The sequence below is a fragment of the Protomyctophum parallelum genome (genome assembly GCF_964188405.1).
Source record: "Protomyctophum parallelum genome assembly, chromosome: 4".
NCBI classification, from domain to species: Eukaryota; Metazoa; Chordata; class Actinopteri; order Myctophiformes; family Myctophidae; genus Protomyctophum; species Protomyctophum parallelum.
In genome coordinates, this window is record NC_139700.1 from 32,046,665 (window position 1) to 32,073,139 (window position 26,475).

The 26,475-nt window shown below is 43.3% G+C and overlaps 1 protein-coding gene across 2 annotated transcripts in view; it reads left to right on the top strand.

Annotated features, from left to right (window-relative positions):
* Positions 1 to 26,475, top strand: part of shisal1b (shisa like 1b) — a gene marked incomplete at its 3' end in the record, with an annotated part of 71,476 nt that overhangs the window by 40,434 nt on the left and 4,567 nt on the right. Inside the window, exons 2-4 of one of the 2 annotated variants that reach the window (XM_083763174.1) lie at positions 7,524 to 7,720; positions 12,525 to 12,738; positions 20,435 to 20,734. In XM_083763174.1, coding sequence (XP_083619300.1) covers positions 7,654 to 7,720; positions 12,525 to 12,738; positions 20,435 to 20,734 — 581 coding nt within the window. In that variant the 5' untranslated portion in view covers positions 7,524 to 7,653. Of the gene's footprint in view, positions 1 to 7,523; positions 7,721 to 12,524; positions 12,739 to 20,434; positions 20,739 to 26,475 lie in introns of those variants that run through there. The other variant, XM_083763173.1, reaches the window with a different exon arrangement.

Below are 26,475 nucleotides of genomic sequence, written 5' to 3' on the forward strand. Positions count from 1 at the left end.
AGTGGAGTATTTACGTTCCACTGTGTTGAGAGCCCGGGAGGCAAAAGCCACTGTACGTTCCACGCCGTCAGGATGAAACTGGGTGAACACAGCTCCCAAGCCGTAATCTGAGGCGTCAGTAGACACCACTGTATGCAGGGAAGGATCGAAAAGTGTAAGGGCAGCACTGTTCACCAGCAGCAGTTTAATTTTCTGAAAACTTTTCTGTGCCTCACTCGTCCAGTGAAAGTCAGTGTCTTTTCTAATGCATGCCCGCATAGGCTCAGATTCTGTTGCATAGTTAGGGATGAACTTTGAATACCAGGACACTAGGCCTAGAAAAGAGCGAAGGGCAGCAGGATCTGTCGGAGCTGGGGCATTCAGAACAGCTTCAATGTGCTCTTTGTCAGGCGCGATGCCTTCGGCTGACACCACGTGACCCAGGAAGCGTAGACTTGACTGATTAAAGCAGCACTTTTCCTCATTCAGGAGTAGACCTGCTTCTTGCAGGCGGTGAAGAACTTGCTTCAGGCGAGCATCATGTACTGTGCTGTTGGCTCCATAGATAATTATATCATCCAGATAATTCTGCACACCTGGCAGGCCTTTGAGGATGGTAGCCATCATCTTTTGGAATGCAGATGGTGCAGAGGAGAGGCCATAGGGCACACGGCAGTAGCGGAAGAGTCCTTCATGGGTAATGAAAGCAGTCAGGTCCCTACTTTCCTCATGTAGAGGCACCTGGTGGTAGGCACTTGCCAGATCAATGGTCGAAAACACTGCGGCTCCACGCAGAGTGGACAGCAGCTCATCTATGTGTGGGATTGGATAGCAGTCTGTAATGACAGCCTTGTTTGGCTCTCGGAGATCCACACACATTCGAATGCCTCCTTTCTTCTTTCGTGTGACAACGATAGGAGACACCCAGGGGGAAGCATCAATTCTCTCTATCACACCAGCGGCCAGGAGCCTATTCACCTCTTCTGTGACTGCATCTCTCACAGACAGGGGCAAACGGCGCAATTTTTGTCTCACCGGGGGAACAGAGGCAGAGAATTTGACCCGGTGCACAAATTTGTTAGCACAGCCAATTAGTGGGAGAGAGGTAGATAGGTGCATCACAGGGGCATTCGGAGCAGGGGCAAGAGGAGGAACTACAGCACCTCCTACAATGTGAATGTTCAATGCAATCATTAAATCCAGGCCCAGCAATGGGGTCCCCTTCTCCACAACGAAGAAGGTTGCTGCAGCAGTGACATCACCTTTAGTCACCAGTGCTGAAAGGCATCCCAGCACAGGTATGGGTGACTTGGTATATGTAGTTAAACGAATAGCAGGTGGTGTTAAGTGTGACTCACCAAAATGTTCTTCAAACACGGTGCTGGGCAATATGGACACTGGGGACGCAGAATCAACAACCAGGTCCATGGCATGGGCTGGTGAGTCTGAAGGCTGGATCTTGACATTGCATTTTATTTTATCAGATTTGCAGGCAGTCTCTTGAATGCACAGGACAGTCACTTCAGGGACCTCCACTTCTCGCACTTGATGGGTAGGAGCAGAGCGACACACTCTGGCGAAATGTCCCTTCTTGTGGCAGGATTTGCAAGTAGCTTTAGCAGCAGGACATGAGGGAGCATTTGCTAGGTGACTGTCAGATCCACATCTGAAACATGTACGGGAGGACTTCCCAGTGGCAGCAGTAGGTGCAGGTTTCTGTGTGGATTGTTTATTCTGAGACCATGGTCGATGTGCTCTCTTTTGCACTGCTTGTACTTGAAAGCTAGGTTTATCTCCAACCATGCATTTAGCTTGTTCAGCTGCAGACTCGATCTGTGTAGCAAGCGTGATAGCCCCATCCAGATTGAGGTTAGGCTCCAGTAGGAGTTTCTCCCTAATATGGGCATTCGTGACATATTGGATAATCTGATCACGCAGCATCTCATCAGTTTTATCACCAAAATCACATGAAGATGCAAGCTCTCTGAGAGCAGCCACATATTGGGTAACAGTCTCATGTGGGCCTTGAGCTCGTTTTCTGAATGTATGGCGTTCCACTACCACATTAGTCGCTGGGGTGAAATGTGCTCTGAGTGCAGTAACAGCAGTAACATAATCATCACCTGTATTTGGTAGTGAGTTAAATGTCCTCTGTCCTTCCGTTCCAAGGCAGTGAAGGAGTAGGGCCCTTTTTCTTGCAGCAGGCCATGCATTCCCTGTTGCATTTATGACCAGTAGGTAGTTGTCAAACATTTGCATCCATGACTTGAAAGGAATTGTAGGCTTCCCAGGGCATGGCAAAAACGGAGCAGGACAAGGCACATTTACAGCCATCTTTTCCAAAAAATGGTCCTCTGCAGTTGAAGTGTAGTAGGTGGGTTACCTCGTCGCCAATTTGTAGAGGTGGATGGCAAGTAATAAGACACTGGAGAGCTTGGATTCATTTCACATTGACTATTCTTTGTTAGTGCTCAGCATAGCTTCACAACATGGCATACAATGTACATCTCACTTCCTGTCCACACTTCTTCATATGACCTCTGTAGCCAGGCTACCTACAGTGACACCAAGTGGTGTAAAGGAGTAACTACATGTATTAAATACTGGATAACAGTAGGACACAACACATTGAAATCGCCATAGGAGGATTTTTAGATTGCTTCATATAAGAACTGTGTTTGAAAAATAAACATGTCATCCCGGCCGCTTCACTCATATGGATATGAAGAATCAACTGACTGAGAGAAAACGCTAATGTTACTGCTACTGAATTAGTTACATTTTCGCTAGAAGCAGACTGTATCATATATGAGTGACTGACTGTTGCAAACGATACAGAGACACCTCCCTGACAATAACGCCGAGACAGCTTGTTTATTTTTGGACCACAACGCTTATAGTAGACGATATTAAGATCACCCCATGTTATTCTCCATAGAGAAATTACTTCCGCGAACCAGGGGAATCGAAGGGATGAGCGAGTTACGTCAGGACTTCGGTGCTCTATACAGATAGTGTGATTTGCGTGATGTTTATGAGTAAAATCACGGTGACGCTAGCAGGCCGTTCTGGAATATTTTGGGCAAATATTGTGCATAGTTTGGCATCGACCGGGTCAACGGTGCCGGAGATTAGCTGTATATAGACGGACGGACACACACACAGCGCTGCAGAGTGGAAGGAAGGAGGAGAGAAAGTGACAAGTTGGTGTTAAAAGGTTGTTGGTGTTTTTAAATAGCTTGATATTATTATCCTTAGCGATTGTGACCAGTTCTTTCTGTCTGAATCCGAAATAAATGCTCACAGGGGGGGGGCATAGGCTAGGAACAAGGCTAGGGACATAGGCTAGTTAATTTAATTCATTTGATAGGCATTGGAACATGTGAATTTAATTCATTTTAAGTATTTGTAAATGTTTTAATTATTTGTAAAGTAAATTGGAGTGATGAGTGAGAAAAGGGTAGCATCTATTTAAGTAACAAAGTTATTGATCAAAATAATTAATCATGTTTGATTTATTTGTAGTGAGGCCACAAGATAGTATACTGTGCATTTGCGCATGAGAAAGTAACAGTAATCAGTATACTTGACAGTCTCCTACTCCTGTTAGTGCAGAGTCTGTCGTGTAGACTGACACGCGATTCCATTTGGGCGGAGCGTCTTGGTGAGGGAAGAGTCTTATGGACTGACAGGGGAGGTTTGAGCAAATTAAGGGTCCTAGTGTTGTTATTTCAACAACTCTCTTAAGGTCTATCCTAATTAGGTACCATTAACTTGTGTCCTGGCCACTTTGCTGAGTCAGTTTATAGTATTGTAGTGATTCTGTTTTTACCAGGCGGGGGTCAAGTACCATCCTATTGGTTAGGCCTAGGGCTGTCCCCGACTAAGGATTTGTATAGTCCACTGATAGATGAATAAATTTGCTGTTAGTCGACTAATAGTCGACTGAGCAGAAAAAAAAAAAAAAAAAGTTTTTTATTTATTTTTTTTGGTATATAAAAATACAATATTTACAAACATATACAAAAATATTGTATTATTCCACTAGGTCTGTGACTGTTCAAATCTCCAATGTGCATGTGGAGTGTGTCTGCCTGTGTGGCAATGTGCCACTAACCTGACGCTGCCAGATGAGGGCGGTATTGGGTAACCATGTTCCCCAACACAGCCTTCATCTGGGATCTCTCAGGGAGTTGAGCTGACAAAAATCCGTTCCGTACCGGACCAATCAGCGTGAGCTAAGGGCGGGATATGTGCGAAACCGGATGTGAAGCTATCTAGACACGTCAATATGATTGGTTGTGTTTGCACGCCCACACGGTGATAGACAGACGGTCCCATCCAATCATCTACCAAGTATCTTGAAAAAAAGGAACAGCCCCGTCATCGAATTTGCTTCCGCGATCCCAGATCCCAATAAGCTGTGAAACAAATTTGTGTAGCAAGCTTCTTGGATCTGGCAGCGTCAGGTTAATGTGCCACTGCCTGTGACTTGAATCGCACAGTGCGAAACCCCCCCCCTTATTTTCTTTTTTTTTTGTGAACAACTGAGAGGCTTGTCATTAGCCAGATTGAGCACAGCAGGTGAGATTGAGATTCTGGAGTCTATCAGGCCAGCGCACTGTGCGATTCAAGTCACAGGCAGTGGCACATTGCCACACAGGCAGACACACTCCACATGTTTATGTCCCCCACAGACCTAGTGGAATAATACAATATCTTTGTATATTTTTGTAAATATTTTTTTTGGCAAAAAAACTGAGACTGAGACCCGTTCCGATCGATTAGTCGACTATTCGACTAATCGAGGTCAGCCCTAGTTAGGCCACAGCTATGAGTGACCAAGGATGAATGACCCGGGTATGTTGTGTGTGGTGTGATGTTTATTGAGTAGGCTTGTAAGTAAGTAAAATGTATCACTGTGTACAACATGTTATGTTTAGGTAAAGTCATTCTAATGAAAATTGTTCTTCCTTACTTTCCAGAATGAAAGTCACTATGTTAATTCAATTGTTCCTAGGTGGCGAGAATGGATGATGTACCGATGGGAGATGGCTCCAAATGTGTGACAATTTAATGACTATTCTCTTTTTCCCATTGTGCACGGGCATGGTTAATATGGCAATATTGACTAACTCACTAAAACTTTAGATTAACGTGTCTAGGAAAAGTGTTGTGGTATTGTGATAAAAAGAAATGCAATTACAGGAGGAAAGTACAAGGGAAAAATGAGTCTATAACAATACGTCAATAAGGTAAGAAACTGCTCCCACAAAAGGGATACGAATGTGTTAACAGATCTCAGACATTATTGAAATATTCGTATTGGCATATTGAACTAGGAGTATAGTGTAATAATCTGTTGAAATACTGTGTAAAGATTCAACAATGTGCAACATGTCTATGAAGTTAATAACTATAAAAAAGGGTTTTAACCAGAAATTAGACAACCGTGATCAAGATAGGTCTTAAATAATTCATCATTAGGTATTGCCATCCGGGGAGAAATTTATAGAACAAATGTTTTAGTATAGGGTGCAGTGTTCGTTTTGTTTTTTCCAGCTCTGAAATCCAAAATATTGAGAGAAACATATCAGGAGAAAGGGAAAAAAAAAACAAATGGAAACAAGGAGAAAGCAATCTGGGTTTCTATGTTGGGTAAATATACACATACATTGACATTAGTCTACTGTTTTATGAAAACAATTAATGTAAAATAAATAATAATAATGAAATGAATTTTGTATAACCACCTTTTTAATCACGGTGGAAATAAGTCAAGTGAACAAATTATGTGTACAAGGTGTTTTTTCTCTATAGTTCTGAGGAAACTGACAAGAGATAAATATGTCACATGGGCTAGTGACACCATGCAGGAAAAGCCAAGTCACATCATCATGTCCATCCAGAACTTCCCTACAAGGCCCACTCACATTCAACCCCGGTCACCCCCCAGTGACAGACGTGATGAGAGCCAGATAAAGACGGGAATGCTGTGCCCACCATGGGGGAAAAAGACTAGATGCCTGAAGCTACAACTTGTGACAGGAGAGGAGAACATTTGTGTGGAGAAAAAAGAACCACACGACAAATATACACCTGAAGTGCTGGCTTAATGAAGTGATCGCTCAAGTCAAATTGAGGATCGTAGGATTGGAATTTTCGCCCAATAGAATGGGTTTTCGCCCCTACCAGCCATCAGAAGTGTCCTGAGTGTAATAAAAAACAAATGATCGTGTGACATTGAATACACTTGAATGTAAACCTTGCTCATTTTAGGATATAGTCCATATATGAAAGTCATCTTTTTGTAGTAAATTTGCATAGAGTATAGTATTTCATGTTCCTTGGTATCAATTAATATTCATGTTCATATAGATTAATAGTAATATTAACTGAAAAAAAGAAAATGATGGAATGTAAGAGAAGTTTTTGCATGAGAATACTATCCACCTGTTGGTTGTTTGTCAGAGGACCTATTCTTACACGAGGCCCATGTCTCACCATGTTTGACCACTACTGACCACACCTTCAATGTATTTTCTACTCTCATGTGTGTATAAGAGAGAGCAATGGAGAGGGCTGAGGAGGCTTGCATACGTGCTTCCTCCCTGGGCTTGGTACAGACCAGTCTTTGTAATAAATGTATCATTGTTTCAGTCCACTCATTGCCCTGTGTATTTCTTAATGACTTTGATTATGAGTCTAAAAATAATCTACGACAGTCCTTAATTGGAACAATGACCAATGTGACTCTTAAAAACCATGCTTCATATTCAAAGCTATTCACACTTACACTTACGTACAGTAGGAGCCGAGGTGCCCATTTAAACCAGTTTCCTACTGGTGGCTCCTAGGCCACTGGGGCAGCTAGCCATGATGCTAGCCTTCTTAATTTCTAGAAGGCATACTTTCCAGTCACAAGCCTGCATCTTCAAACATCTGAGATGTCTTATTTGATCTGTTTTTTACAAACCTTCCCATAAACCATATAGCAATGCTGTCAACACCAACTTCCCAAGAAATTAATTGCATGAATTGCACAAATGTAGATATCTATACTGTACATCACATAACCGATAGTGGTAGAAGACAAACCTATTATTTACTATCAACCCTTGGCACTACGTGTGACAAAGAGCAGAAACTAGCAATGACCTTTGGCATCCATTCATCACATTTAGCGACTGTGCAAAGACAGCAATGACAGACTTTGTGATTTCTTGCAGTAACCTTGCAGTGACTGCCACCGCGGAAGATGTATTTCCACCATGAACCCCTGCGATGCATCATTTACTATAAAATTCATTTGCAGCCCCAACTGTTCGAAATGCACAGGCCGTCTCTGTGTGATTTATCCCCTCAGGACGTTTTCCCCACAATCCCGCATCAGGCACGGTTTTATGCACATTTGATTTTCAGTCTTCCAGGGACGATTTCATGATGACATGCTGGTGATCAGCAAACCGCTGGGAGGGTGGGGGCACATTGAAAATTATCCCAAATGTATGAATTGTCTTTGTTTCTGTTTACCTTATTGTCAGGAGACACCAAGCAACAGCCATGTGAGAGGGGCCGCTGGCAGACAGAGGATGTCCTCGTCCAGATAAAAGCAGAGAAGCTCTCTCGCCTGCCCTCCTCCCTCCCTCCTTCCCTCCCTTGGAGGACGAGAAGATGACTGTCACCAACCGGCAGTCCTTCAACGCCCTGATAGTCATCTTCGTCCTGCTGTCCACTGCAGGTCTGTACGCTACTGTGTCTCTTTATCCCTTATTTGTCTGTTCTGAGAACCATATTCCCATCGTACAACATGTGGACATTTACAGAGGTATTATTCAATGTCATATCATTTTGCAGTCTATTTTGAGGGTGTCTTCATGCAAACCTCTAAACTTGCCAGTGTCGTGCACTCCCTATTTTGCCATACAGGGAACAGCCAGTCCCAATTTACTGCAGCCTACTGTAAAGTGTAACAACATGCCTACCCTTGCTTTTCATTCTTTCAGCTCTAGGATTGTAAATGTAACCTTTTACTGTATCCTAAAATCCGAGAGGTGTTAATGTAATTAACGAGATGGGCTGAATTTACAACGGTGCCTCGACCAAAAGCAGCTGTTTCTCATCTAACAAAGCTCGAGACTCACCCCGCCACCTCCTCCCCCTCGCAAACCTTTAAGTCGTGCATCATTAGAGGACTTTATGGTCCAGTTCCGATGCTGAAGTGCTTTGCTTCCTTATTGCCAATTTCACCTCGCCATAACTGCTGACCCCTTCCTCATGAGCGCCGAAGATTTATGATTCAGGGCAATCTGAGCGGAAAAAAAGAAATATGTCTATGATCTGAACTGATTTACCATTTTATTGGCTGTAATGTAGCAATTGAAAAGAACAAAAGTGTAGCCAGTACACGTAGTCGTATGTTGGATGACCTTGCAGCTCGACAATGCAAAACTGGAATAGAGTAGAGTTTTCCTCTCACTACGAAATTCTTCCTCGACTTTTAAATCAACCTATATGCTTATATGCATTACCGTACTGCTTTCTCTAGTTTTCAGTCTACCTCACTATTTAAAGGAAAGTCTGTCAATTAGAGTTGACAAAAGGCAAGCTGGCCAGTGCCTTGAGAATGTCGCCATGCCAAAGCTCATTATAAGTTACCTGAAGCTGCTCTCTGCATTCAAAAGCCAATCTGTCTCTGACAGAGATTATAGGAAAGCTTTCTCTTTGGGTGACATAACACCAAATGACAGCAGGACATTTTGGGCTATATCTTGCGCCACCTTAACCCTTATCCCTAAATTAATTTGCATTTTTTTACTATTTAAAAAAACCTTTTAAAATAGTTCAAATAGCCGATCTACAAGCTCACAATGTCTCGATGTAGATCGGCTAGTTGAACAATTTTAAAATGTTTTTCAAAATAGTTTAGGGATAAGGGTGGCGCAAGATGGAGCCCTTTGTGTGTGCAGGATGCACTTTATAGGCTATTAGGTTGTATGGATTCCATGTTTGAAAGGGAAATTCACACTGAGCGTAAAAGTTCAACTTAAAAGTGTACATGTATACATGTTTACATTGAAGTGAAGTGAATTAGAAAGCATAGATGCAAAATATCATTCATAAATTGACAGTACATTGAAAGAACTACATCAGCTCAAAAGAAAAGGAATCACAAAACACGTACGCTACAACAGTGACAAAAGTGTCTAATACATACAATTTATATAGCGCTTTTCAAGGTACCTAAAGTCACTTTACAGAACATAATTAGGCTACACATAGGGCTCCATTTTCGTTCTAAATACACTATTTGGGGATTTAGCAGTGGGGAAGGGATGTTCCCCCCCTAAAGTTGGTATTTTGGTCACCTGTCTAAATCCCTAAAACCGTTACATTATGCATAGGTGTGGTTTGGGCGTTACAATAATTAAACCAATCACCATGCCACATGCCATTGCCGTTAGGGTGACATTCACACCAGAAAGCTTTGCTGCGATTAAAACGAATCCTGCTGCGCATTGTCAGAAAGTGCTCTTCGTTTTGGCAGGTGTGAAGCCTCATTCGAATCCTAATGCGTAAGAACCACATTCTACTCCGAGCAAAAACAGGGGTTTCGCTTTGCTTCCAATCGCACTTGATTTTGATTCGGTGCAGGTGTGAATGCAATCTGCAGTAAATAAAGGAAATTAAGCAAACAATGTGGCGGGTGAGGAGCTGAACACAGTTGGAGACGGAGAAGGTATAATTACGTAGCGCAAAGATGTCCCGTTACCGTGGATAGACGTGGTCGAATGAGGTGACTGAAGCCCTGATCGAAATGAGGACGAGTAGGCTACATTAATCAATTGCTTAATGAAACACATAAAAACACTGCAGTGTATTAGCCTACAGAATATTCTGTCTGTGCGTGCCGTAAACATGGAGTGCTGTCACTGTGTGGGGACTGGGGAGTAGGGACTTTCATCTCGATAAACTTGTAAACGTTTTGCGCTGCTGTCTGTTATATCAGTGCGGGGGGGGGGGGAGGGGTCCAGTCCCAGACGGCACGACACATGCACGTTATGACTCATGAGTATAATTTTAACACCATATATGATTTCACTGTGTAGGCTAGTTTATGAATGGAACACATTGATAAAGGTCCCCCCTGCTGCGTTTCCAATTGCTGCGGATGACAGTGTGAAGGCAAACCGCAGCAAATTAAATTAGCTTGTTTTGAGTTGCTTAGCGGATTGGATGATTGAACTCTCCCACAGTAATAAGGAAAAAACAGTTTACACGTAGCGTGTGGAAGACCAATAGACAGCCACAACATTTAGCACCTCCTCCTAATGCTGGTCACCAACCTAGCCACATTTTGCTGTGGGATGGCAACCCATTCCTCAACCAAGATTTGTTGCAAGTCAGCCAATGTCCTCTCCACTCCCAAATTCTGGAGGTACTCTGTGATGATCCTGGCTCTGTGGGGGCGAGCGTTGTCATCCTGGAGGATGGCGTTAGGTCCTAGATTCTGAAGATATGGGATCGCTAACCTGACTCTGCCAGATGGTGGCGGTATTGAGTTCACAAGTTCACTGGATTGTGAATTGTGTTCTGGAGCCACCGGCTCCAGAATCTATCTCATCCCGATATCTCACTGCATTGAGATTGCCATCAATCATGACAAGATCTGTCTTGCCTGTGAGAGAGATACTGCCCCATACCACACCAAGGCGTCGTGGCTGCGTATGGATCTTCCAGATGCTACCGAGTTCCCTAACACTGAGTGTAACATTTATAAAGGACAAGTGTAGTTTTTTTCCTTATTACTGTGGAAGACTTGCAATCATCAAATCCACTAAGCAACTCAAAACTTAAGGCTGAATACCAACCATTTGCCATTATGGCAAATATTTTGGAGGCGCTACACACATATACCTGTGTTTCTCATTCCAGGAATGTCCGATCCTTACAATCTATACCTCGTTGTAAAGGTGACTAAGCAACGATAAAAATGATCTAAAATACCAATTGGTATTATTAAAGGGGAGAAATAACCGACCAAAGTTAAGTTTCCGAACTTTTTGTGCTTATAGTTTATATAACCGCTATGCTCAAGAGCCGGTGAAATGTATCTCCAGAGGAAGTTTCATTTCAGGCCTGATTGATAGCAACAGAATGTGAAAAATGTCACACGGAAGAAACTGTGTTTATGAGACAGTCAAACAAGCGCTTTTAGTCTTGGATCACTGTGACAAGTGTGTTAACCATCACCAGCAGCCCTGTAAATTGACACTCATTATGGCTGGTCTGTTCCGCCGACAGATTAGTAATTGGTAATTATCTGCAGCAGCCACAGCTGCCAAATGATGTTTCCGTGATTTCAATTACAGGGGGGAAAGCATCTTGGGTTGCCAGATTCAATACTTATCCTCTTGAGTCACAGAAATGCTTCAAATTAAATTAAAATTATAATGACAATCCTGTGTTGTGGTTTCCATATTTTTGTTATATTAGGGTGAAATGCAGTCCAATTTAATTGTCTCCTTATCAGACTGTTTGTTATCCATTACCGCTATGGTTCTTCTGATGGCATATGACTGGGTTTAGAAATGATCCCAAATAAGCAAAACAATGGGCCTGATTCACTACATGATGGTTTACAGTACACCCATATTTTGCTTGTAAAGGAATTTTCCAAACTTCCCACGTTAGTAGTCTGATTCAGTAATTTTTTTTGTTGGTGAATTTTGCAGAGGGACGCTCTCTCAAGTCTGCTCGGATCAGGGGGGCAGTCAGCCAGATATTTCGTGAAGCCTCATTTGAAATCGGTAGTTCATATAATGGCCTGTTGTGGCGCTGGACTGGACCCAAAAAGCCCCATAGCTCCATAGAGGCCCATGTATTTTGGCCCAACTTCAACTAGACTGTATTACCTTAATAAACATGGTCATGAATACTTTCTGCTTCCAGTCACTAGTTTAAAGTCTCATTTCTAATGTCATAATATTCTTTTTGGAACATTATGGTCCCATTTATTAAAAAAATTACCATAAAGTCGCGCATGTTCTGAGGGGCGTGGCTACCGTTACAGTCTATGATCGGGATTCCCCTCCCACTCGAGTCAAAATAAAAACCAACGGAGAAGAAGGGGGGAAGTCCCGCCTCGTTGTCTGGGCCAGCCAATGGCCAGCTGGGCTAAAACGGATCTAGAAAGATGGCGACTTACAGTGCATTAGAATGCAAGGTATTTCAGGCTTCATTTTACGTTCATGTTAGACCCGGGGAACGCTTTGTCCATATTTTTTACAGTCTATGGCTCGGATGCAGACTTAAATGTGACGAAAGCTTGCTGTATATGTCATTAGACATTGTCCTTGTTATTGTTATTGGGTTATTGTTATTCTACTAACGTGGGAAGTTTGGAAAATTCCTTTACACCCAAAATATGGGTGTAAAGGAATAGTTTGTCTCCAAGTACGGGAAACTACCTAACATGAAGTAACATGGCTATATATTCTTGTGGTTTTCTCAGTGTTTTTTCTACTTTTTTCCTCTGTCACCAGCCTTCTCTGCTCATTACCGAGTGTGTGAACCTTACTCCGACCACAAGGGGCGCTACCACTTCGGCTTCCACTGCCCGCGCCTCTCGGACAACAAGACCTACATGTTCTGCTGCCACCACAACAACACCGCCTTCAAGTACTGCTGCAATGACACAGAGTTCCAGACAGTCATGCAGATCAACCTTACCACCACCTCAGACGGCTACGGACACAAGTAAGATGGGGTGGAAAACGTACTCACATGTCTTACTTTCTCCCCAATTTAGTCGTTATCAAAGTCAAAGTCATACGATTTGTCACACGTTACCGCAGTGAAATTTGTTCTGCACATTTGACCATCTCTTGGAGCGGTAAGCCGCAGCCAAGGAGCGGTGAGCTGCAGCCGTGCTGTTCGGGAATCATTTGATTAGTTGATTTGACCACCCAATCCAACCCATTGATGCCGAGTGCCAAGCAGGGAGGCATTGGGTCCCATTTTTACAGTCTTTGGTGTGACCCGGCCGGGGATCGAACCCCCGACCTCCCAGTATCAGGGCGGACACTGTAACCACAAGGCCACTGTCTGTTAATGCCAATGAATTCCTCCCAACAACATTTCTGTGTCACTCTCTCTTGTCACTGCTGTTGTATCCTACTGACTCACGGTCACCCGAAGGACATACAGTAGAGCCTTCGTCCTACTCCTCCGATCCAACACTCCCTGCTGACAGGTGCTGCCCAGCCCCCAGCATAGGGGTGGGCCTCGAAACTCGGGACCAAGTATGTACCGAACCAAACTTGCCTGGGTACCGGGTACCCATTACAATAATTCAATTTCGGTTCTCTCTATCGGTTCTCACAGACACGCGGTCACACGCTATTTATTTATTTTCTACCCTTTTAATAGAAGCGCAGGGAACAGAGCTGATCTACAAGCCTACACCGCGTTGCATCAGTGACGCGTTGTGGGCTTGTGGCTTGCAGAGGCGGGGCTATTTCTCTGCATGGAGTTGTCGAGGAGTGTAGAGACAGAGACGCGCGCGGTGCATAGAAGCATTGAAGCAACATAATTATTAAAGTTTCTTAAACGTAATTTTCAAGTGAAGTTTATGGGAGGAAGAGAGGGGACAGGAGTCTTGTGCCCTGCTGCCTCACTGCATGATCATGCATGTGCGCTGCACAGCATTGAATCAACATCAACCCACCTCGGATGCGTGTGTGTGTGTGTGTGTGTGTGTGTGTGTGTGTGTGTGTGTGTGTGTGTCTGTGTGTGTGTGTGTGTGATCACGGCGTAGGGTCCAGACTCCAGAGGCTCAATTAGTTTAGACTCTAAATTAATTAAACTAAACTCTAATTAACTTTAGAGCTTGCAGTCGAACTGTCGAAGAGAGGTGGCGAAAAAACAAGAAAAACAACAAATGATAGCCTACTCTGGCAGCATGCACATTTCTGCAAGCCGCCTTTGTTTTCAATGATCCCACCATTCGCACGTCGGCAAAGCCGTTCTCACCTATCGGCTGGAGATGCCCCCCCCCCCATTAGCGATGCTAATTTGTGTGTGTGTGTGTGTGTGTGTGTGTGTGTGTGTGTGTGTGTGTGTGTGTGTGTGTGTTACTCTCAGATCTACTGTGTACCAATTTGCGTGATGTTTGGACAAAATCTGTAGGTGTACTGTGCAAAAACTTGTTTTGCACAAAGCGGCCTCCTGGTGGCGCTATAACAGGCCGTTCTGGAAAGTTTGGGGCAGAGGTTCATCGTTGGCATCCAGGGAGTGTGTGTGCAAAATTTGGCATCGACCGGGTTAACGGTGGCCGAGATTAGCTGCTCACGGACACACACACACGGACGGACGGACGGACAGACGGAGTGCAAAACATACTCTCCCCCCATGCCTTCGGCCTGGTGGAGACAATTACAGAAAATAACATCATGATAAATAGCAATAAAAATGTATCGGGGAGGAAAAAGTGTACAAAAATGAAAGGAGAGAGAGAGAGAGAGAGAGAGAGAGATGAAAGTCTGTCCTGCTGACCTCACCGCTGTTCATGAGTAACAACAAGCACGCACTTTTGTAAAAGTCCTGGTCACGCCAACAGAAAATTAACATATGCAAGGCAAGGTGAAACATAATTTCTTCTCCCACTCAGAGATGACGTTTCCCTAGTCTACAACGTCGAAAAGGAGCCTGTTGTTGCCAACTGCGTGGCTTGTGTGCTGCTGCAGGCTCCCCTGACAATATTACACTTAAATGTATGGTGTCTGCACCAGTGGAGCCATTCAACAACTCCACAATGAGGAGCAGAGGCTGAGGGCATTTGTTGTGGTGCGCCAACTGACATCATGCCAGTTCAAAGGACACATGCACATGCACACGAGTTTGGGCTTTATAGTAACTTGAAATATACACAGGATACACCAGTGGTTAATCGGAAGCTTGCGGGTTCGATTCCCACTTTCTCTAAATGCATGCGTTACACAAAGACCTGTGTTGTTATCTTGACATAACACAAGGTGGGGTAATTTAAACACAAGAAAGACATAATGAGAACATGGCCTCCAGCTCTCAACATTGTTTTTACAACACAATTATTAACTAAACAAAAATAGTGTGAATCATGCGGATCTAAAGCCCACACCACACCAGACACCACACCAGTTGCAACTCCTTGCAACAAAACCTTTTTAGGTCACCCACACCAACTCAAGGAGTTGAATTGGTGTGGTTGACCTTAAAACGTTTTCTTTTTTGCAAAGACGTTGCAACTGGTGTGGTTTGAACTTTAGGATTCACACAGGCAGGAACAGCATGGCCCCAAAATGAATCTCAGGCTTCATGTGGACAGCCTGTGACGTCAATCGTCTATGATATGGCTCCTAATTTGGACAAGGTTTCATCCCAATCAGAGACCGTTTCACTTCCATTATAAAATTATGAAAGTTAAAGTAATTCAAAAAGTAAAAACATGTGTGAAAGAAATTGGTGGATGTACTTCTGTGGCCTTCTGGCAACGTGCATATATTGTTTGGCCCAGCTCTGGACATGTGCACGCACGCACACACACACACACACACACACACACACACACACACACACACACACACACACACACACACACACGCACACACACGTCAATGAGCATCATTGTGTAGTTCCACCACATTTATAACAATCTATATATCAGTGATGGACATATAACGCTCACTCAGAACTATTGAGTGCTGAGCTGAATGAAGGACAGAAACAGAAAGATCAATGTGCCCTTCGGTGTGTGCGTGGGTCTGTGGGTGGGGGGGGGGGGGGGGGTTCTCAGAGGGAGGCTGTGGTGACAAAAGCATGGCTCTCTCTCCCCTAATGCCCTCACAGTGTGGCTCAGTCTCAGACCTTTCACACTGCATGTTGTGGCATTTCGTTTAGTGGCAGACAGCCTGTTGGGAGAGCCATTTCCTCCTGGTTCACTGGACAGTTGGGATGTAAGGCTGCTATTTTGTGGACTAGAAGAGTGTCAAAGTTTCTGAAGTGCTATAGCACTTACAGGTCTATCTATAGCCATGGGAATCATTTGATCCTTGAGGACTCGGTAGTTGATGGTTAGCTACAGTTTCACTCTTCTTGCAGGTATATATTTTACTTTACAGTGTGTATAATCACATTGACTAGAATCAAAGATTGGTTCTGTATATTCTATACATAATTGTGTCCGTCTGTTACCAGCTAATCTCCGGCACCTTTGGCCCGATCCATGCCAAACTTCGCACACACACTCCCTAGATGCCAACGATGAACCAAAACGGCCTGTTATAGTGTCACCAGGAGGCCGACTTTTGTAAAACACATTTTTTGCTATTACTCCTCCAGATTTTGTCCAAAAATCCTGCAAATCGTTACACGTTATAGTCATGTGCTCAATTAAGACGGATCTGTCCGATATTTCATATCCCATCCTAATTGGCTAACAAAAAGCCTCAAATCATGAACGCAGCGTGCAATTTACGTGAAATCTTTCACACTTTCCTACTAGGCTGGGGAATATATTTAGCAAAACACATTTTTGGAACAAAATGACTCATCCTATTGCCATCAAAGGCATAAGAACAAATGGCACCCTTTTCACATTCCTATTATAGCGCCACCAGGAGGCCACAACCTGACCTGCCCTGGTGGAGACCTGTGCCCCGAGGGGCACTTTTTCTAGTTCATACTGCAATATTTTCTAATAAAAACTTGAACTTGAATACAGTAAGGGAACGCATCATAGTCTATGACCTACAGTTCAAGATGTACAGAACAAATGTAAAGGGCTGTTATAGCGCTACCAGGAGGCCCATTTGGAAAATTACATTATTTTGCCTACTGGCAGCATGCACAAGAAATTTGACGCTGACCGATCAGTCAAGAAGCCTAGTTTGCAAGATCACGCACACACACACACACAGATGAGGAAAGGTAAACACAATGAAAAATATATTTAGGTTAGAGTGCATTAATACTAATAGCATGTGTGTGGTGCAGTATTCAGTCAAGCAACATAAATGTTCATTTTCTAGCTACTTAGAATACGTCGAAAGATATCCCCAAGTCTGCATCATTTCCGAACTGAAGTGGGCCTATAATTGAATAACTCAACTAGAGGCTCTTATAAATCATTATTGAAATGGCCTCCAGTGACTACAGGCAGGTTTACTGCATACATACAACAGTTGCAAAGTGTAGCTATAGCAGCTATACAGCATAAATTAGTTTGGTAATAATATCCTCCATCGCTGAAGGTCAGAGTAAGTTCATTCATCTAAAGTACAGGCTGAGGGTGGTTACAGCCTATTAGGACTGAACATCTTTCCATTAGCGGTATTCAACAATAGACAGTATATACTCCATAACTCCGTTAAAACGTTGCTATCATCCCAAATTACACCAATTAGCCATTTGCTGTGTACGGTGTTATACCTTGCCGTCATTTATAGCTGTGGGTAAACAGAAAAATCACACCCATGTGAAGTGAGTGCCTTTTATCATGATGATGTATTTTATACATTTTATAAATGGTTAATTTATATAAATGTATAGATTTATGATGGCCCACATGACGCCCCCGGTTGGCGGACTAATGCTACACACATAGTCAGGTGTTGGGAGCGGTTAGCGCCGCTCAAAAAAATGAAAATTGAATCAGCCTCAATATGCAGAGGAAAGTTTGTCATGGGAGAAGTAGCCTGGCTTTTCTTTTTTTTTGAGGAAACGAAACACCTGCTGTCTACGAGGCTAAGGGAGAAGAGACACAAGATCAGCCTGTGAAATTAGATGGATACCAAAGCCTGTTAAGCTTGTTATTGAAAAGCCAGCAGGCTCAGCAGATGGACTAAGTCTGCTGTGTTTCAGTGTGGTCCTGGTTCACATTCATGCATGTTACACATTATACACTATGAACATCTTAACCACTTGTTATATACCTGGCCTAGGGGAGCCAAGTATACAACAAAAAAACAGGGGAGACGCAGTATTCAAAAGCAATATTAATTTATTAAGTAATCAAAAAATAAGGAATCATACCAAATCAAACCAAATCAGGATCAAATAGATGAGATGTGGAAATCAGTAGTCAGTAGTGTAGTGCGTGTATGTATGAGTGGAAGGTATGAGTGCATGTTGAATGTATTAACAAAAGTGTTGGGGAAGGCGCATAGTGGGAGAAGTGCAAGAGAGCACTGAACACAACAGAGCTCAGGAAGGGAATGGGGAGACAGGCTTTTATACAGGGCGTCGGCACCGGGCCCAGGTGCCGCCGCTTGACTGATTAGCATGATCATCATAGCTCTGCTCCCCAATCCACTGCAAGACAAGGAGAACAGAAATTAGGAGTAAAGAAACCATAAACTAACCAAAGTGTACTATAAATATAATATATATAAAGCTACACCAGACCACCTAATATAATTACCATACTACCATAATACCATACGCCCTATTAGGCCCTAATATATAGTACAATACAATCTATACAGGGGGCCGTCACACACTGAAGCAGCAGTGTTAAACATGGATACGTTTGAAGGACGAGAACTGTTAAAGACCATAACAGCGGTCTGGCGTGTTTAGCACATTGACTATGCGCAGCTAGCGGAGAACTCGCCAGTTTTCCGACTCGCCACGGTTTATTAGTGCATTTTTGTTTTACTTCACCTTCATTTAAGGTCAGATTCTCACCTAATACTTCGGTAGACTCAGATCCGTATGGGCGGGGAAATTGGCATGCATATTTAATTGGCTGCGGTTTGCCTTCACACTGTCATTCGCAGCAATTGGAAACGCAGCAGGGGGGACCTTTATCAATGTGTTCCATTCATAAACTATAGCCTACACAGTGAAATCTATGGTGATAAAATTACACTCATAACATGCATGTGTCGTGCCGTCTGGGACCCCCCCCCCCTCTCTCTCTCTACGCACACAGCCGCCACACACTGTTCTTTTGGGCATGGAGGCACAGCGCTGCATGAGCGCACTGATATAACTCCCCAGTCCCACACAGTGACAGCACTCCATGTTTACGGCACGCACAGACAGACAGACAGAATATTATGTAGGCTATAATACACTGCAGTGTTTTTATGTGTTTTCTTAAGCAATTGATTAATGTACACGTCCTCATTTCGATCAGGGCTTCAGTCTCCTTATTCGACCACGTCTATCCACAGTAACGGGACATCTTTGCGCTGCGTAAAATATGCCTTCTCCGTCTCCAACTGTGTTCAGCTCCTCACCCGCCACATTATGTTTGCTTCATTTCCTTTATTTACTGCGGATTGCATTCACACCTGCACCGAATCGTAGTCAAGTGCGATTCGAAGCGAAGTGAAACCCACGTTTTTGGGCGGAGTAAAATGCGGTTATTTGCTGTGCATTAGGATTCGAATGAGCCTTCACACCTGCCAAACGAAGCGCACTTTCTGACAATGCGCAGCAGGATTCGTTTTAATCGCAGCAAAGCTCTCTGGTATGAATGTGACCTTAATGTGAAGCATGTGAATATTTTTTTTGCATTATGTTCTGTTTGAATGAAATGCAGACAGTTTGTGTGTATCATATTGTACACATTTACAATGATTATCTGACCTGTGAGTTCATGTGCGCTGCATGGGCACCTATGATCCATGACACAAAAAAAATGAATTAATCAATCAATCTAGGGATGTCCCAATCACGTTTTTTTGATCATTTGATTTTGAGACATACCGATACCGATCTTTCCCGATCCGATCTTTATATTTTGATGTAACACTTAATAGCAAATATCCTAATGTATGTCACTCTAGTGTAGTCTGTTGTGTTGCCTTTCAATTTCAAAAGCAAAATGTGACTATACTTTTATTAGAATGAATATTGTGTTTTATTTGCCTTCTGAAAGCATGGAATCATAGCAAAAATAATGATGTATTGGTTAATTATAGTGAATACAGTTCTACAGCTTATAGAACTGAAGTTAAAACTCTTAAAGAGTACGTATCTCTCTCATTCAGAGAGAGACATCTATGCCATCGCATATGCATAGCGGAGGTTGCATTGCCTTTGTTTTCATCATGGGTGTCTTTCACACCTCTGAGTGTGACTAGTCTTTGTTTGATGAACAGTTTTTACAAAATCTCATTGCTTATACATCTTTCTTTGACATTTACATTAGACAATTAAAAATCCGATCTTTTCTCCCGATCTATTTTGAAAATCATGTGATCAGAGCCGATTTTCGATCACCCGATCCGATCGGGACAACCCTAAATCAATCAATCAATCAATCAATCAATCAATCACGTACCATGTACGATATATGGCCAAAGCTGTGAATAGACAATGACATGTGCACTGGTCCGATCACTTTCACTCAAGACAGATTTAAAGTCCACTTCTTTAAACACTTCTTTGTGGCTCTTCCCTGCAGTAACTACACAGCCCTGGTTGGCGTGTGGATCTACGGTTTCTTCGTCATGGTGCTGCTGGCGCTGGACTTCCTCTACTACTCGGCCATCAATTATGAACTGTGCCGGGTGTACTTGGAGAAGTGGGGTCTGGGGGGCCGCTGGCTGAAGAAGGCCAGGAGTCAGTGGCACAGGTCCATGCCGGAGGAGAGTGAAGCCCAGGCCCCACCCACTGTTCCCGGCAGCCACTACCAGCCCAGACACAGCCTCCGAGGGGAGGGACACAGCCCCACACTCCTGCCCTACAACACAGCCACCGCCTGGTGAGTTGCTGCTGGTCTGTCACGCTAAAGGGCTGCAACTATCCATTATTTTCTTAGCGATTATTGTCTCCACCAGGCCGAAGGCATGGGGGGAGAGTATGTTTTGCACTCCGTCCGTCCGTCCGTGTGTGTGTGTGTGTCCGTCCGTCCGTGTGTCCGTGAGCAGCTAATCTCGGCCACCGTTAACCCGGTCGATGCCAAATTTTGCACACACACTCCCTGGATGCCAACGATGAACGATGAAACTTTCCAGAATGGCCTGTTATAGCGCCACCAGGAGGCCGCTTTGTGCAAAACAAGTTTTTGCACAGTACACCTACAGATTTTGTCCAAACATCACGCAAATTGGTACACAGTCTCTCTAGAGCCATTCAACGAAACCGGTCTTTCAGATTTCTCAGACTCCATCCTGATTGGTTAAGATTGGCTTCCAAAGTTCACAGGAGTGCTCAGTTTCAAACAAAATGCTGCAAATCATGAACACATCGCGTGATTTCTGTGAAATTGTGCACCCACATTCCCACTAGGCCGACGACGAAATGCCACATGAACAATTTCAACTCAGCCTCAAGGTGGCGCTATAACTGGCCGAAAAGTGTTTTTACCTCTAACTGCACGGATCTGTGGATAACTTTGTATGCCAACTCCCTAGAGGCCAAGGAAAAACCTTTGTCTGGAATTTTTCACATCTGCTCTTTATAGCGCCACCAGGAGGCCGACATATGTAAAACACATTTTCTATTATTACTCCTTCAGATTTTATCCAAATTTCACGCAAATCGGTACACATGATCTCCATAGTCATGTGATCAAGACAGGTTTGTTTGATTTCTCATATTCCATCCTGATTGGCCACGATTGGCTCCTACAGTTTTCAGGAGTAGCCTGCTTTGTACAAATCGCCACAACTCCTCAACGCAGCGTCCGATTGCCATAAAACTGTGCACGCATATTCCCACTAGGCTGAGGAAGAATTCTGGTGGAGACCTTTTTCTAGTTATTATTGTTATTTAAGCTCTTTTTTGTGTTGTTTATATTTTGTTTATTATTTGTATTGATAGTAATTTTAGTGGAGACGGACAGGAAACAGGGAGAGAGATGGGGAGCACAGCGAGTCCTGGGTTTGAATCCCGGTCCCTAACCTTTGCTGTCAGGCTGCATTAGAGCCTAAGGTCACATTCACACCAGAGAGCTTTGCTGCGATTAAAACGAATCCTGCTGCGCATTTTCAGAAAGTGCACTTCGTTTGGCAGGTGTGAAGGCTCATTCGAATCCTAATGCATATCAAAGAACCGCATTCTACTCCGAGCAAAAACGGGGGTTTCGCTTCGCTTCCAATCGCACTTGATTACGATTCGGTGTAGGTGTGAATGCAATCCGCAGTAAATAAAGGAAATTAAGCTCCACACGTCCCAAACTCTTCTCCCTTCTGGCTCCAAAACTGTGGAATGCACTTCCCATTGCAGTCAGAACTGCAGCATCACTCCCAATCTTCCGCCGTAGCCTAAAAACCCACCTTTTCAGACTCCATCATGGCCCACAGCACTTACCCTAACCCCTTAGATAGCATTTCTGTTGACTTAGATAGCATTTGACACAGACTTATAGCATGTTAGACATCACTATAATTATTGTATATAGTCATAGCACGCCATAGTACATATGTATAGCATAGTAGTAAATATGTATAGTTTATATGTATAGTGTATGTATAGTTTCATTATAGAGATATTCCACTGTTACTTTCTTAGCTTACGCATGTTTCATGATAAATGCTTTCATGTGATGTATTCCCATGCTTTTGTTCTTGCTTAAATGTAAGTCGCTCTGGATTAAGAGCGTCTGCTAAATGCCTAAATTGTAATGTGGCGGGTGAGGAGCTGAACACAGTTGGAGACGGAGAAGGCATATTTTACATAGCGCAAAGATGTCCCGTTACCGTGGATAGACGTGGTCGAATGAGGAGACTGAAGCCCTGATCTAAATGAGGACGAGTACATTAATCAATTGCTTAAGAAAACACATAAAAACACTGCAGTGTATTATAGCCAGAATATTCTGTCTGTCTGTGCGTGCCGTAAACATGGAGTGCTGTCACTGTGTGGGGCCTGGGACAGTGGGGAGTAGGGACTTTCATCTCGATAAACTTGTAAACATTTTGCGCTGCTGTCTGTTATATCAGTGCGCTCAGCGCTGTGCCTCCATGCCCAAAAGAACAGTGCGTGGCTGCGTGCGTATAGTGAGATAGCGAGAGAGAGGGGGGGGGGGGGGTACAGTCCCAGACGGCACGAAACATGATGCACGTTATGCGTATAATTTTATCACCATAGATTTCACTGTGTAGGCTAGTTTATGAATGGAACACATTGATAAAGGTCCCCCCTGCTGCGTTTCCAATTGCTGCGGATGACAGTGTGAAGGCAAACCGCAGCAAATTAAATATGCAAGTATCCCAATTTCTCCGCCCATACGCATCGAGTCTACCGAAGTATTAGGTGGGAATGTGACCCAAGTGGCCGGACCGCTAGGCCAGCAGTCCGGGCCCTTAGCGATTATTTCTAGTGATTACCTATTTTTCTGAAAATTGGTTTTAGTTCTTATATATCAATGAATCAATGCAAAAAACACATTACTTGATTTTTTATAGTCAGATCAATTAAATAGGCTATCTGATCAGTCAAATCAATTACATTCTGATCAGTCGCTTAAACCATACAATGTTAAATAGCGAAAATAGGCGATCTACAATCTCAGTGACGTGCTGTGAGATGCCCCCCCCCCCAAGTTGATTATTTTTCTTTAAAATAAATAATAGATTATTTTTATTACAGATTAAATTGATTAGTTCGATTAACTGTTAAAGCCCAATAACAGTGACTGTAAAGGTCCCTCCGCACTACTGCACACAACGACCTATAGGCCTATTTTAACAAAAGGTGTAGGCTAGTGGGAAATTAAGAAACACATGCCAAAATACAATGCAGGAGCAAATGATTATGAAATTTACAATCTCAATGCCAGCCACGGCGAGCACAACAAAGCAATTCAAAAGTGGTTCACACAAAACCTTAAGGGCAAACACAAAAGACCATTTAATTGAAAAGACATTAAATCTCAAATAATAACAGATGCAATACAATAAAAGGGCTACAGTGCAGCACAAGAAATTAATGAAAAACCTCAATAAAAAAAAGTCCCCAGCTTTGATTCAAGAAGCTGAAGGCGTACTGTGGCAGGAAATGCTTCTGAACTGGGTCAGGATTCAAGATTAAAATTCTACTTTCTCCATCTTCTGTTCTCTGCTGCCTACACTTTATACTCTATGATGTGTTACGCAACCGGCTGTATGCCACCATGGCAGCAAAGTGAAATTCTAGCAGCTCAACAAATGAGATACAATCACACACAAACAGTGATGGATGAAGTACTCACATGTTTTACTTAAGTAAAAGTATCAATGCAGCAATATACTCACTCTAATAGAAGTAGAAGTCCTGTATTCAAAATGTAGGCTACTTGAGTAAAAGTATACATACCAGTATCAGCATGTGCAGAATGTCCCAAGTTCAAAACGTATATAAAAAAAAAATCTGAAACTAGCCGATCTACAAGCGCACAATTCGTCAATGTTATAGAAGTTAAATTATTGGAATGGAGTACAATTACAGATACCTCAAATTTACAAAGTACAGTACTTAAATGCTATAGTTACTTTCCACCACTGCATGTAAAGTTGAGTACATGCACCAGTACCACTGTACATATACAGGGAAATTAACCACTTTCAACCTGACTGGCCTCCCTAATTTGGTGTCACGTTTAACCAAACTGGCAGAACCAAATGCAGACACGACAAGGAGGGCAATTAGGTCCAAGGGTGTTTATTGAAACAAATGATGAGCTTGTAGATGTGGCAACTGTTCAGAATGAGCTTGTAGATTGGCTACTTTTCAGAAAGCTAGCAGGAGCTGGGGTGGTGGGTAGGCTGGCAGGCAAACAGGCAGGCAACTGAAGCAGAAGGAAAAAACCTAAGTCAAAAAACACTGGAACAAAGCAATAGTAGAGCAAAAACACTAGGATTAATTGTCACTAGGAAATAACAGCTAGAAGCGTTACCGCACGGAGAACTGTGGGACGATCTGGCAGCGTGCGGCGAGGAAACCAGGGCTTTTATGGAGTGGTGGTGATGAGAAGATTGCAGGCGAGGTGAGTGAGATTGGATGAACAGAGAAAGTGCCAATCTGGAAAGCCAGGAACCAAGCCTATACGCCCACACATGCTCACACACAGACAGACAGACTAACACAAATAGACACACACACACACACAGGACACTGGCAGGGGCCGTGACAATTTGGCACATCATTATAATCAAAGACTTTCAAACATTTTCAATAATGTTCAAAACCATTTTCAGTCTTCTTAGTTGTGAACTTGTAGATCGGCTATTTACACTCTGTAATGATGGGGGTAGTTAGTTTGAAATACATATCATAATTACATTTTTGAAAACATGTACAGTAGGGTGATGAAAAGGCACTGTCCCATTACCATGCACACTCTATTTTCACTGCCTTTGAGTGGTTTTAGAGGAAAACATTGTGTAAGGTTTTCCATATACTGTACATGGTCCAGGACAATGAATTATTGCAAACAACAGTTCCTGGGGACAACCTCTGATCTTGACATTATCCCTTTTACCTTTGATCAAGCAAGCTCAATCGAAAATTCCCGACCTTAAATCTTCAGTGGGTGGAAAACCCTCAATTATTCAGTTCCGTCTTAAGACACTGTGATCTGTCTGATTGCTAGCTCCAAGCCTCTTTTCTAGAAGCAGACGTCTCTCTCTCTGGCCATGATAATTTAATGAGGGCAGAGGTTTTGACAAATGGGTTGGAGAGCCGGCGTCGACTCTGCAAGGCAAGGCTGTGACACAGACAGAGAAGCCGGGGACATGGAGAGGGATCCCAGAGCTCCTCTCCTGGAGGAAACATGCTTAACTAAGACCGGACATGTCCACTGGGGCTCCTTATTAGATACGGAGTCAGTTTCGTTTGCGAGGGCTCATCAATCTCAGATTGAGCAAGGCTAACCCATGCTAGCCCTCCAGGTTTTACTGGATTGCGTCTTTTGTGTTATCACCAGCCAAAGTAGACCTACTGTAGAGGGTTAGATAGTAATGATAATACCTGATTTGACGGATGAATGTTGGGAACAATTTTGACCCCTACTGCATAGGACCGGAGGAACTATGCTATGATGTTGTTTTTTTTACTATTCCAACATCTTTCATCCTTCATATGATTTGGTGAAACTGTATCTTATTAGGAAAATGGAAAGTATATGCCTTCCTCTAAACAGGACAGTATTCACAACGAGCCAAGAATAATTTTGAATAATCATTCACATCGCTATCACACTGACAATACGCCAGAGGCCCGATTCAGTGCACAAAGCTTTGCAGAGTTTCTGTGGCGAGATTAGAGGATAACATGCCTTCACACAGCAAAAAGACAAGTGATTGTGTGAACCGATACGTTGCACGTGATGCATACGATGCACTGTCACACAATGAAGCATGCAGATAATATGTAGGGCTTTGGATGTGGTAAGTATTGTAATCCTGGCTGTGGGTGAGCTGTGGACTTCAGTGGATGTTGCCCACACAATGCGTCATCGAATGGCCTTTGGTCTATTTGCGGGGGGGACAAAAAGATGCATCCCCAGAGAGGATGCAGGGT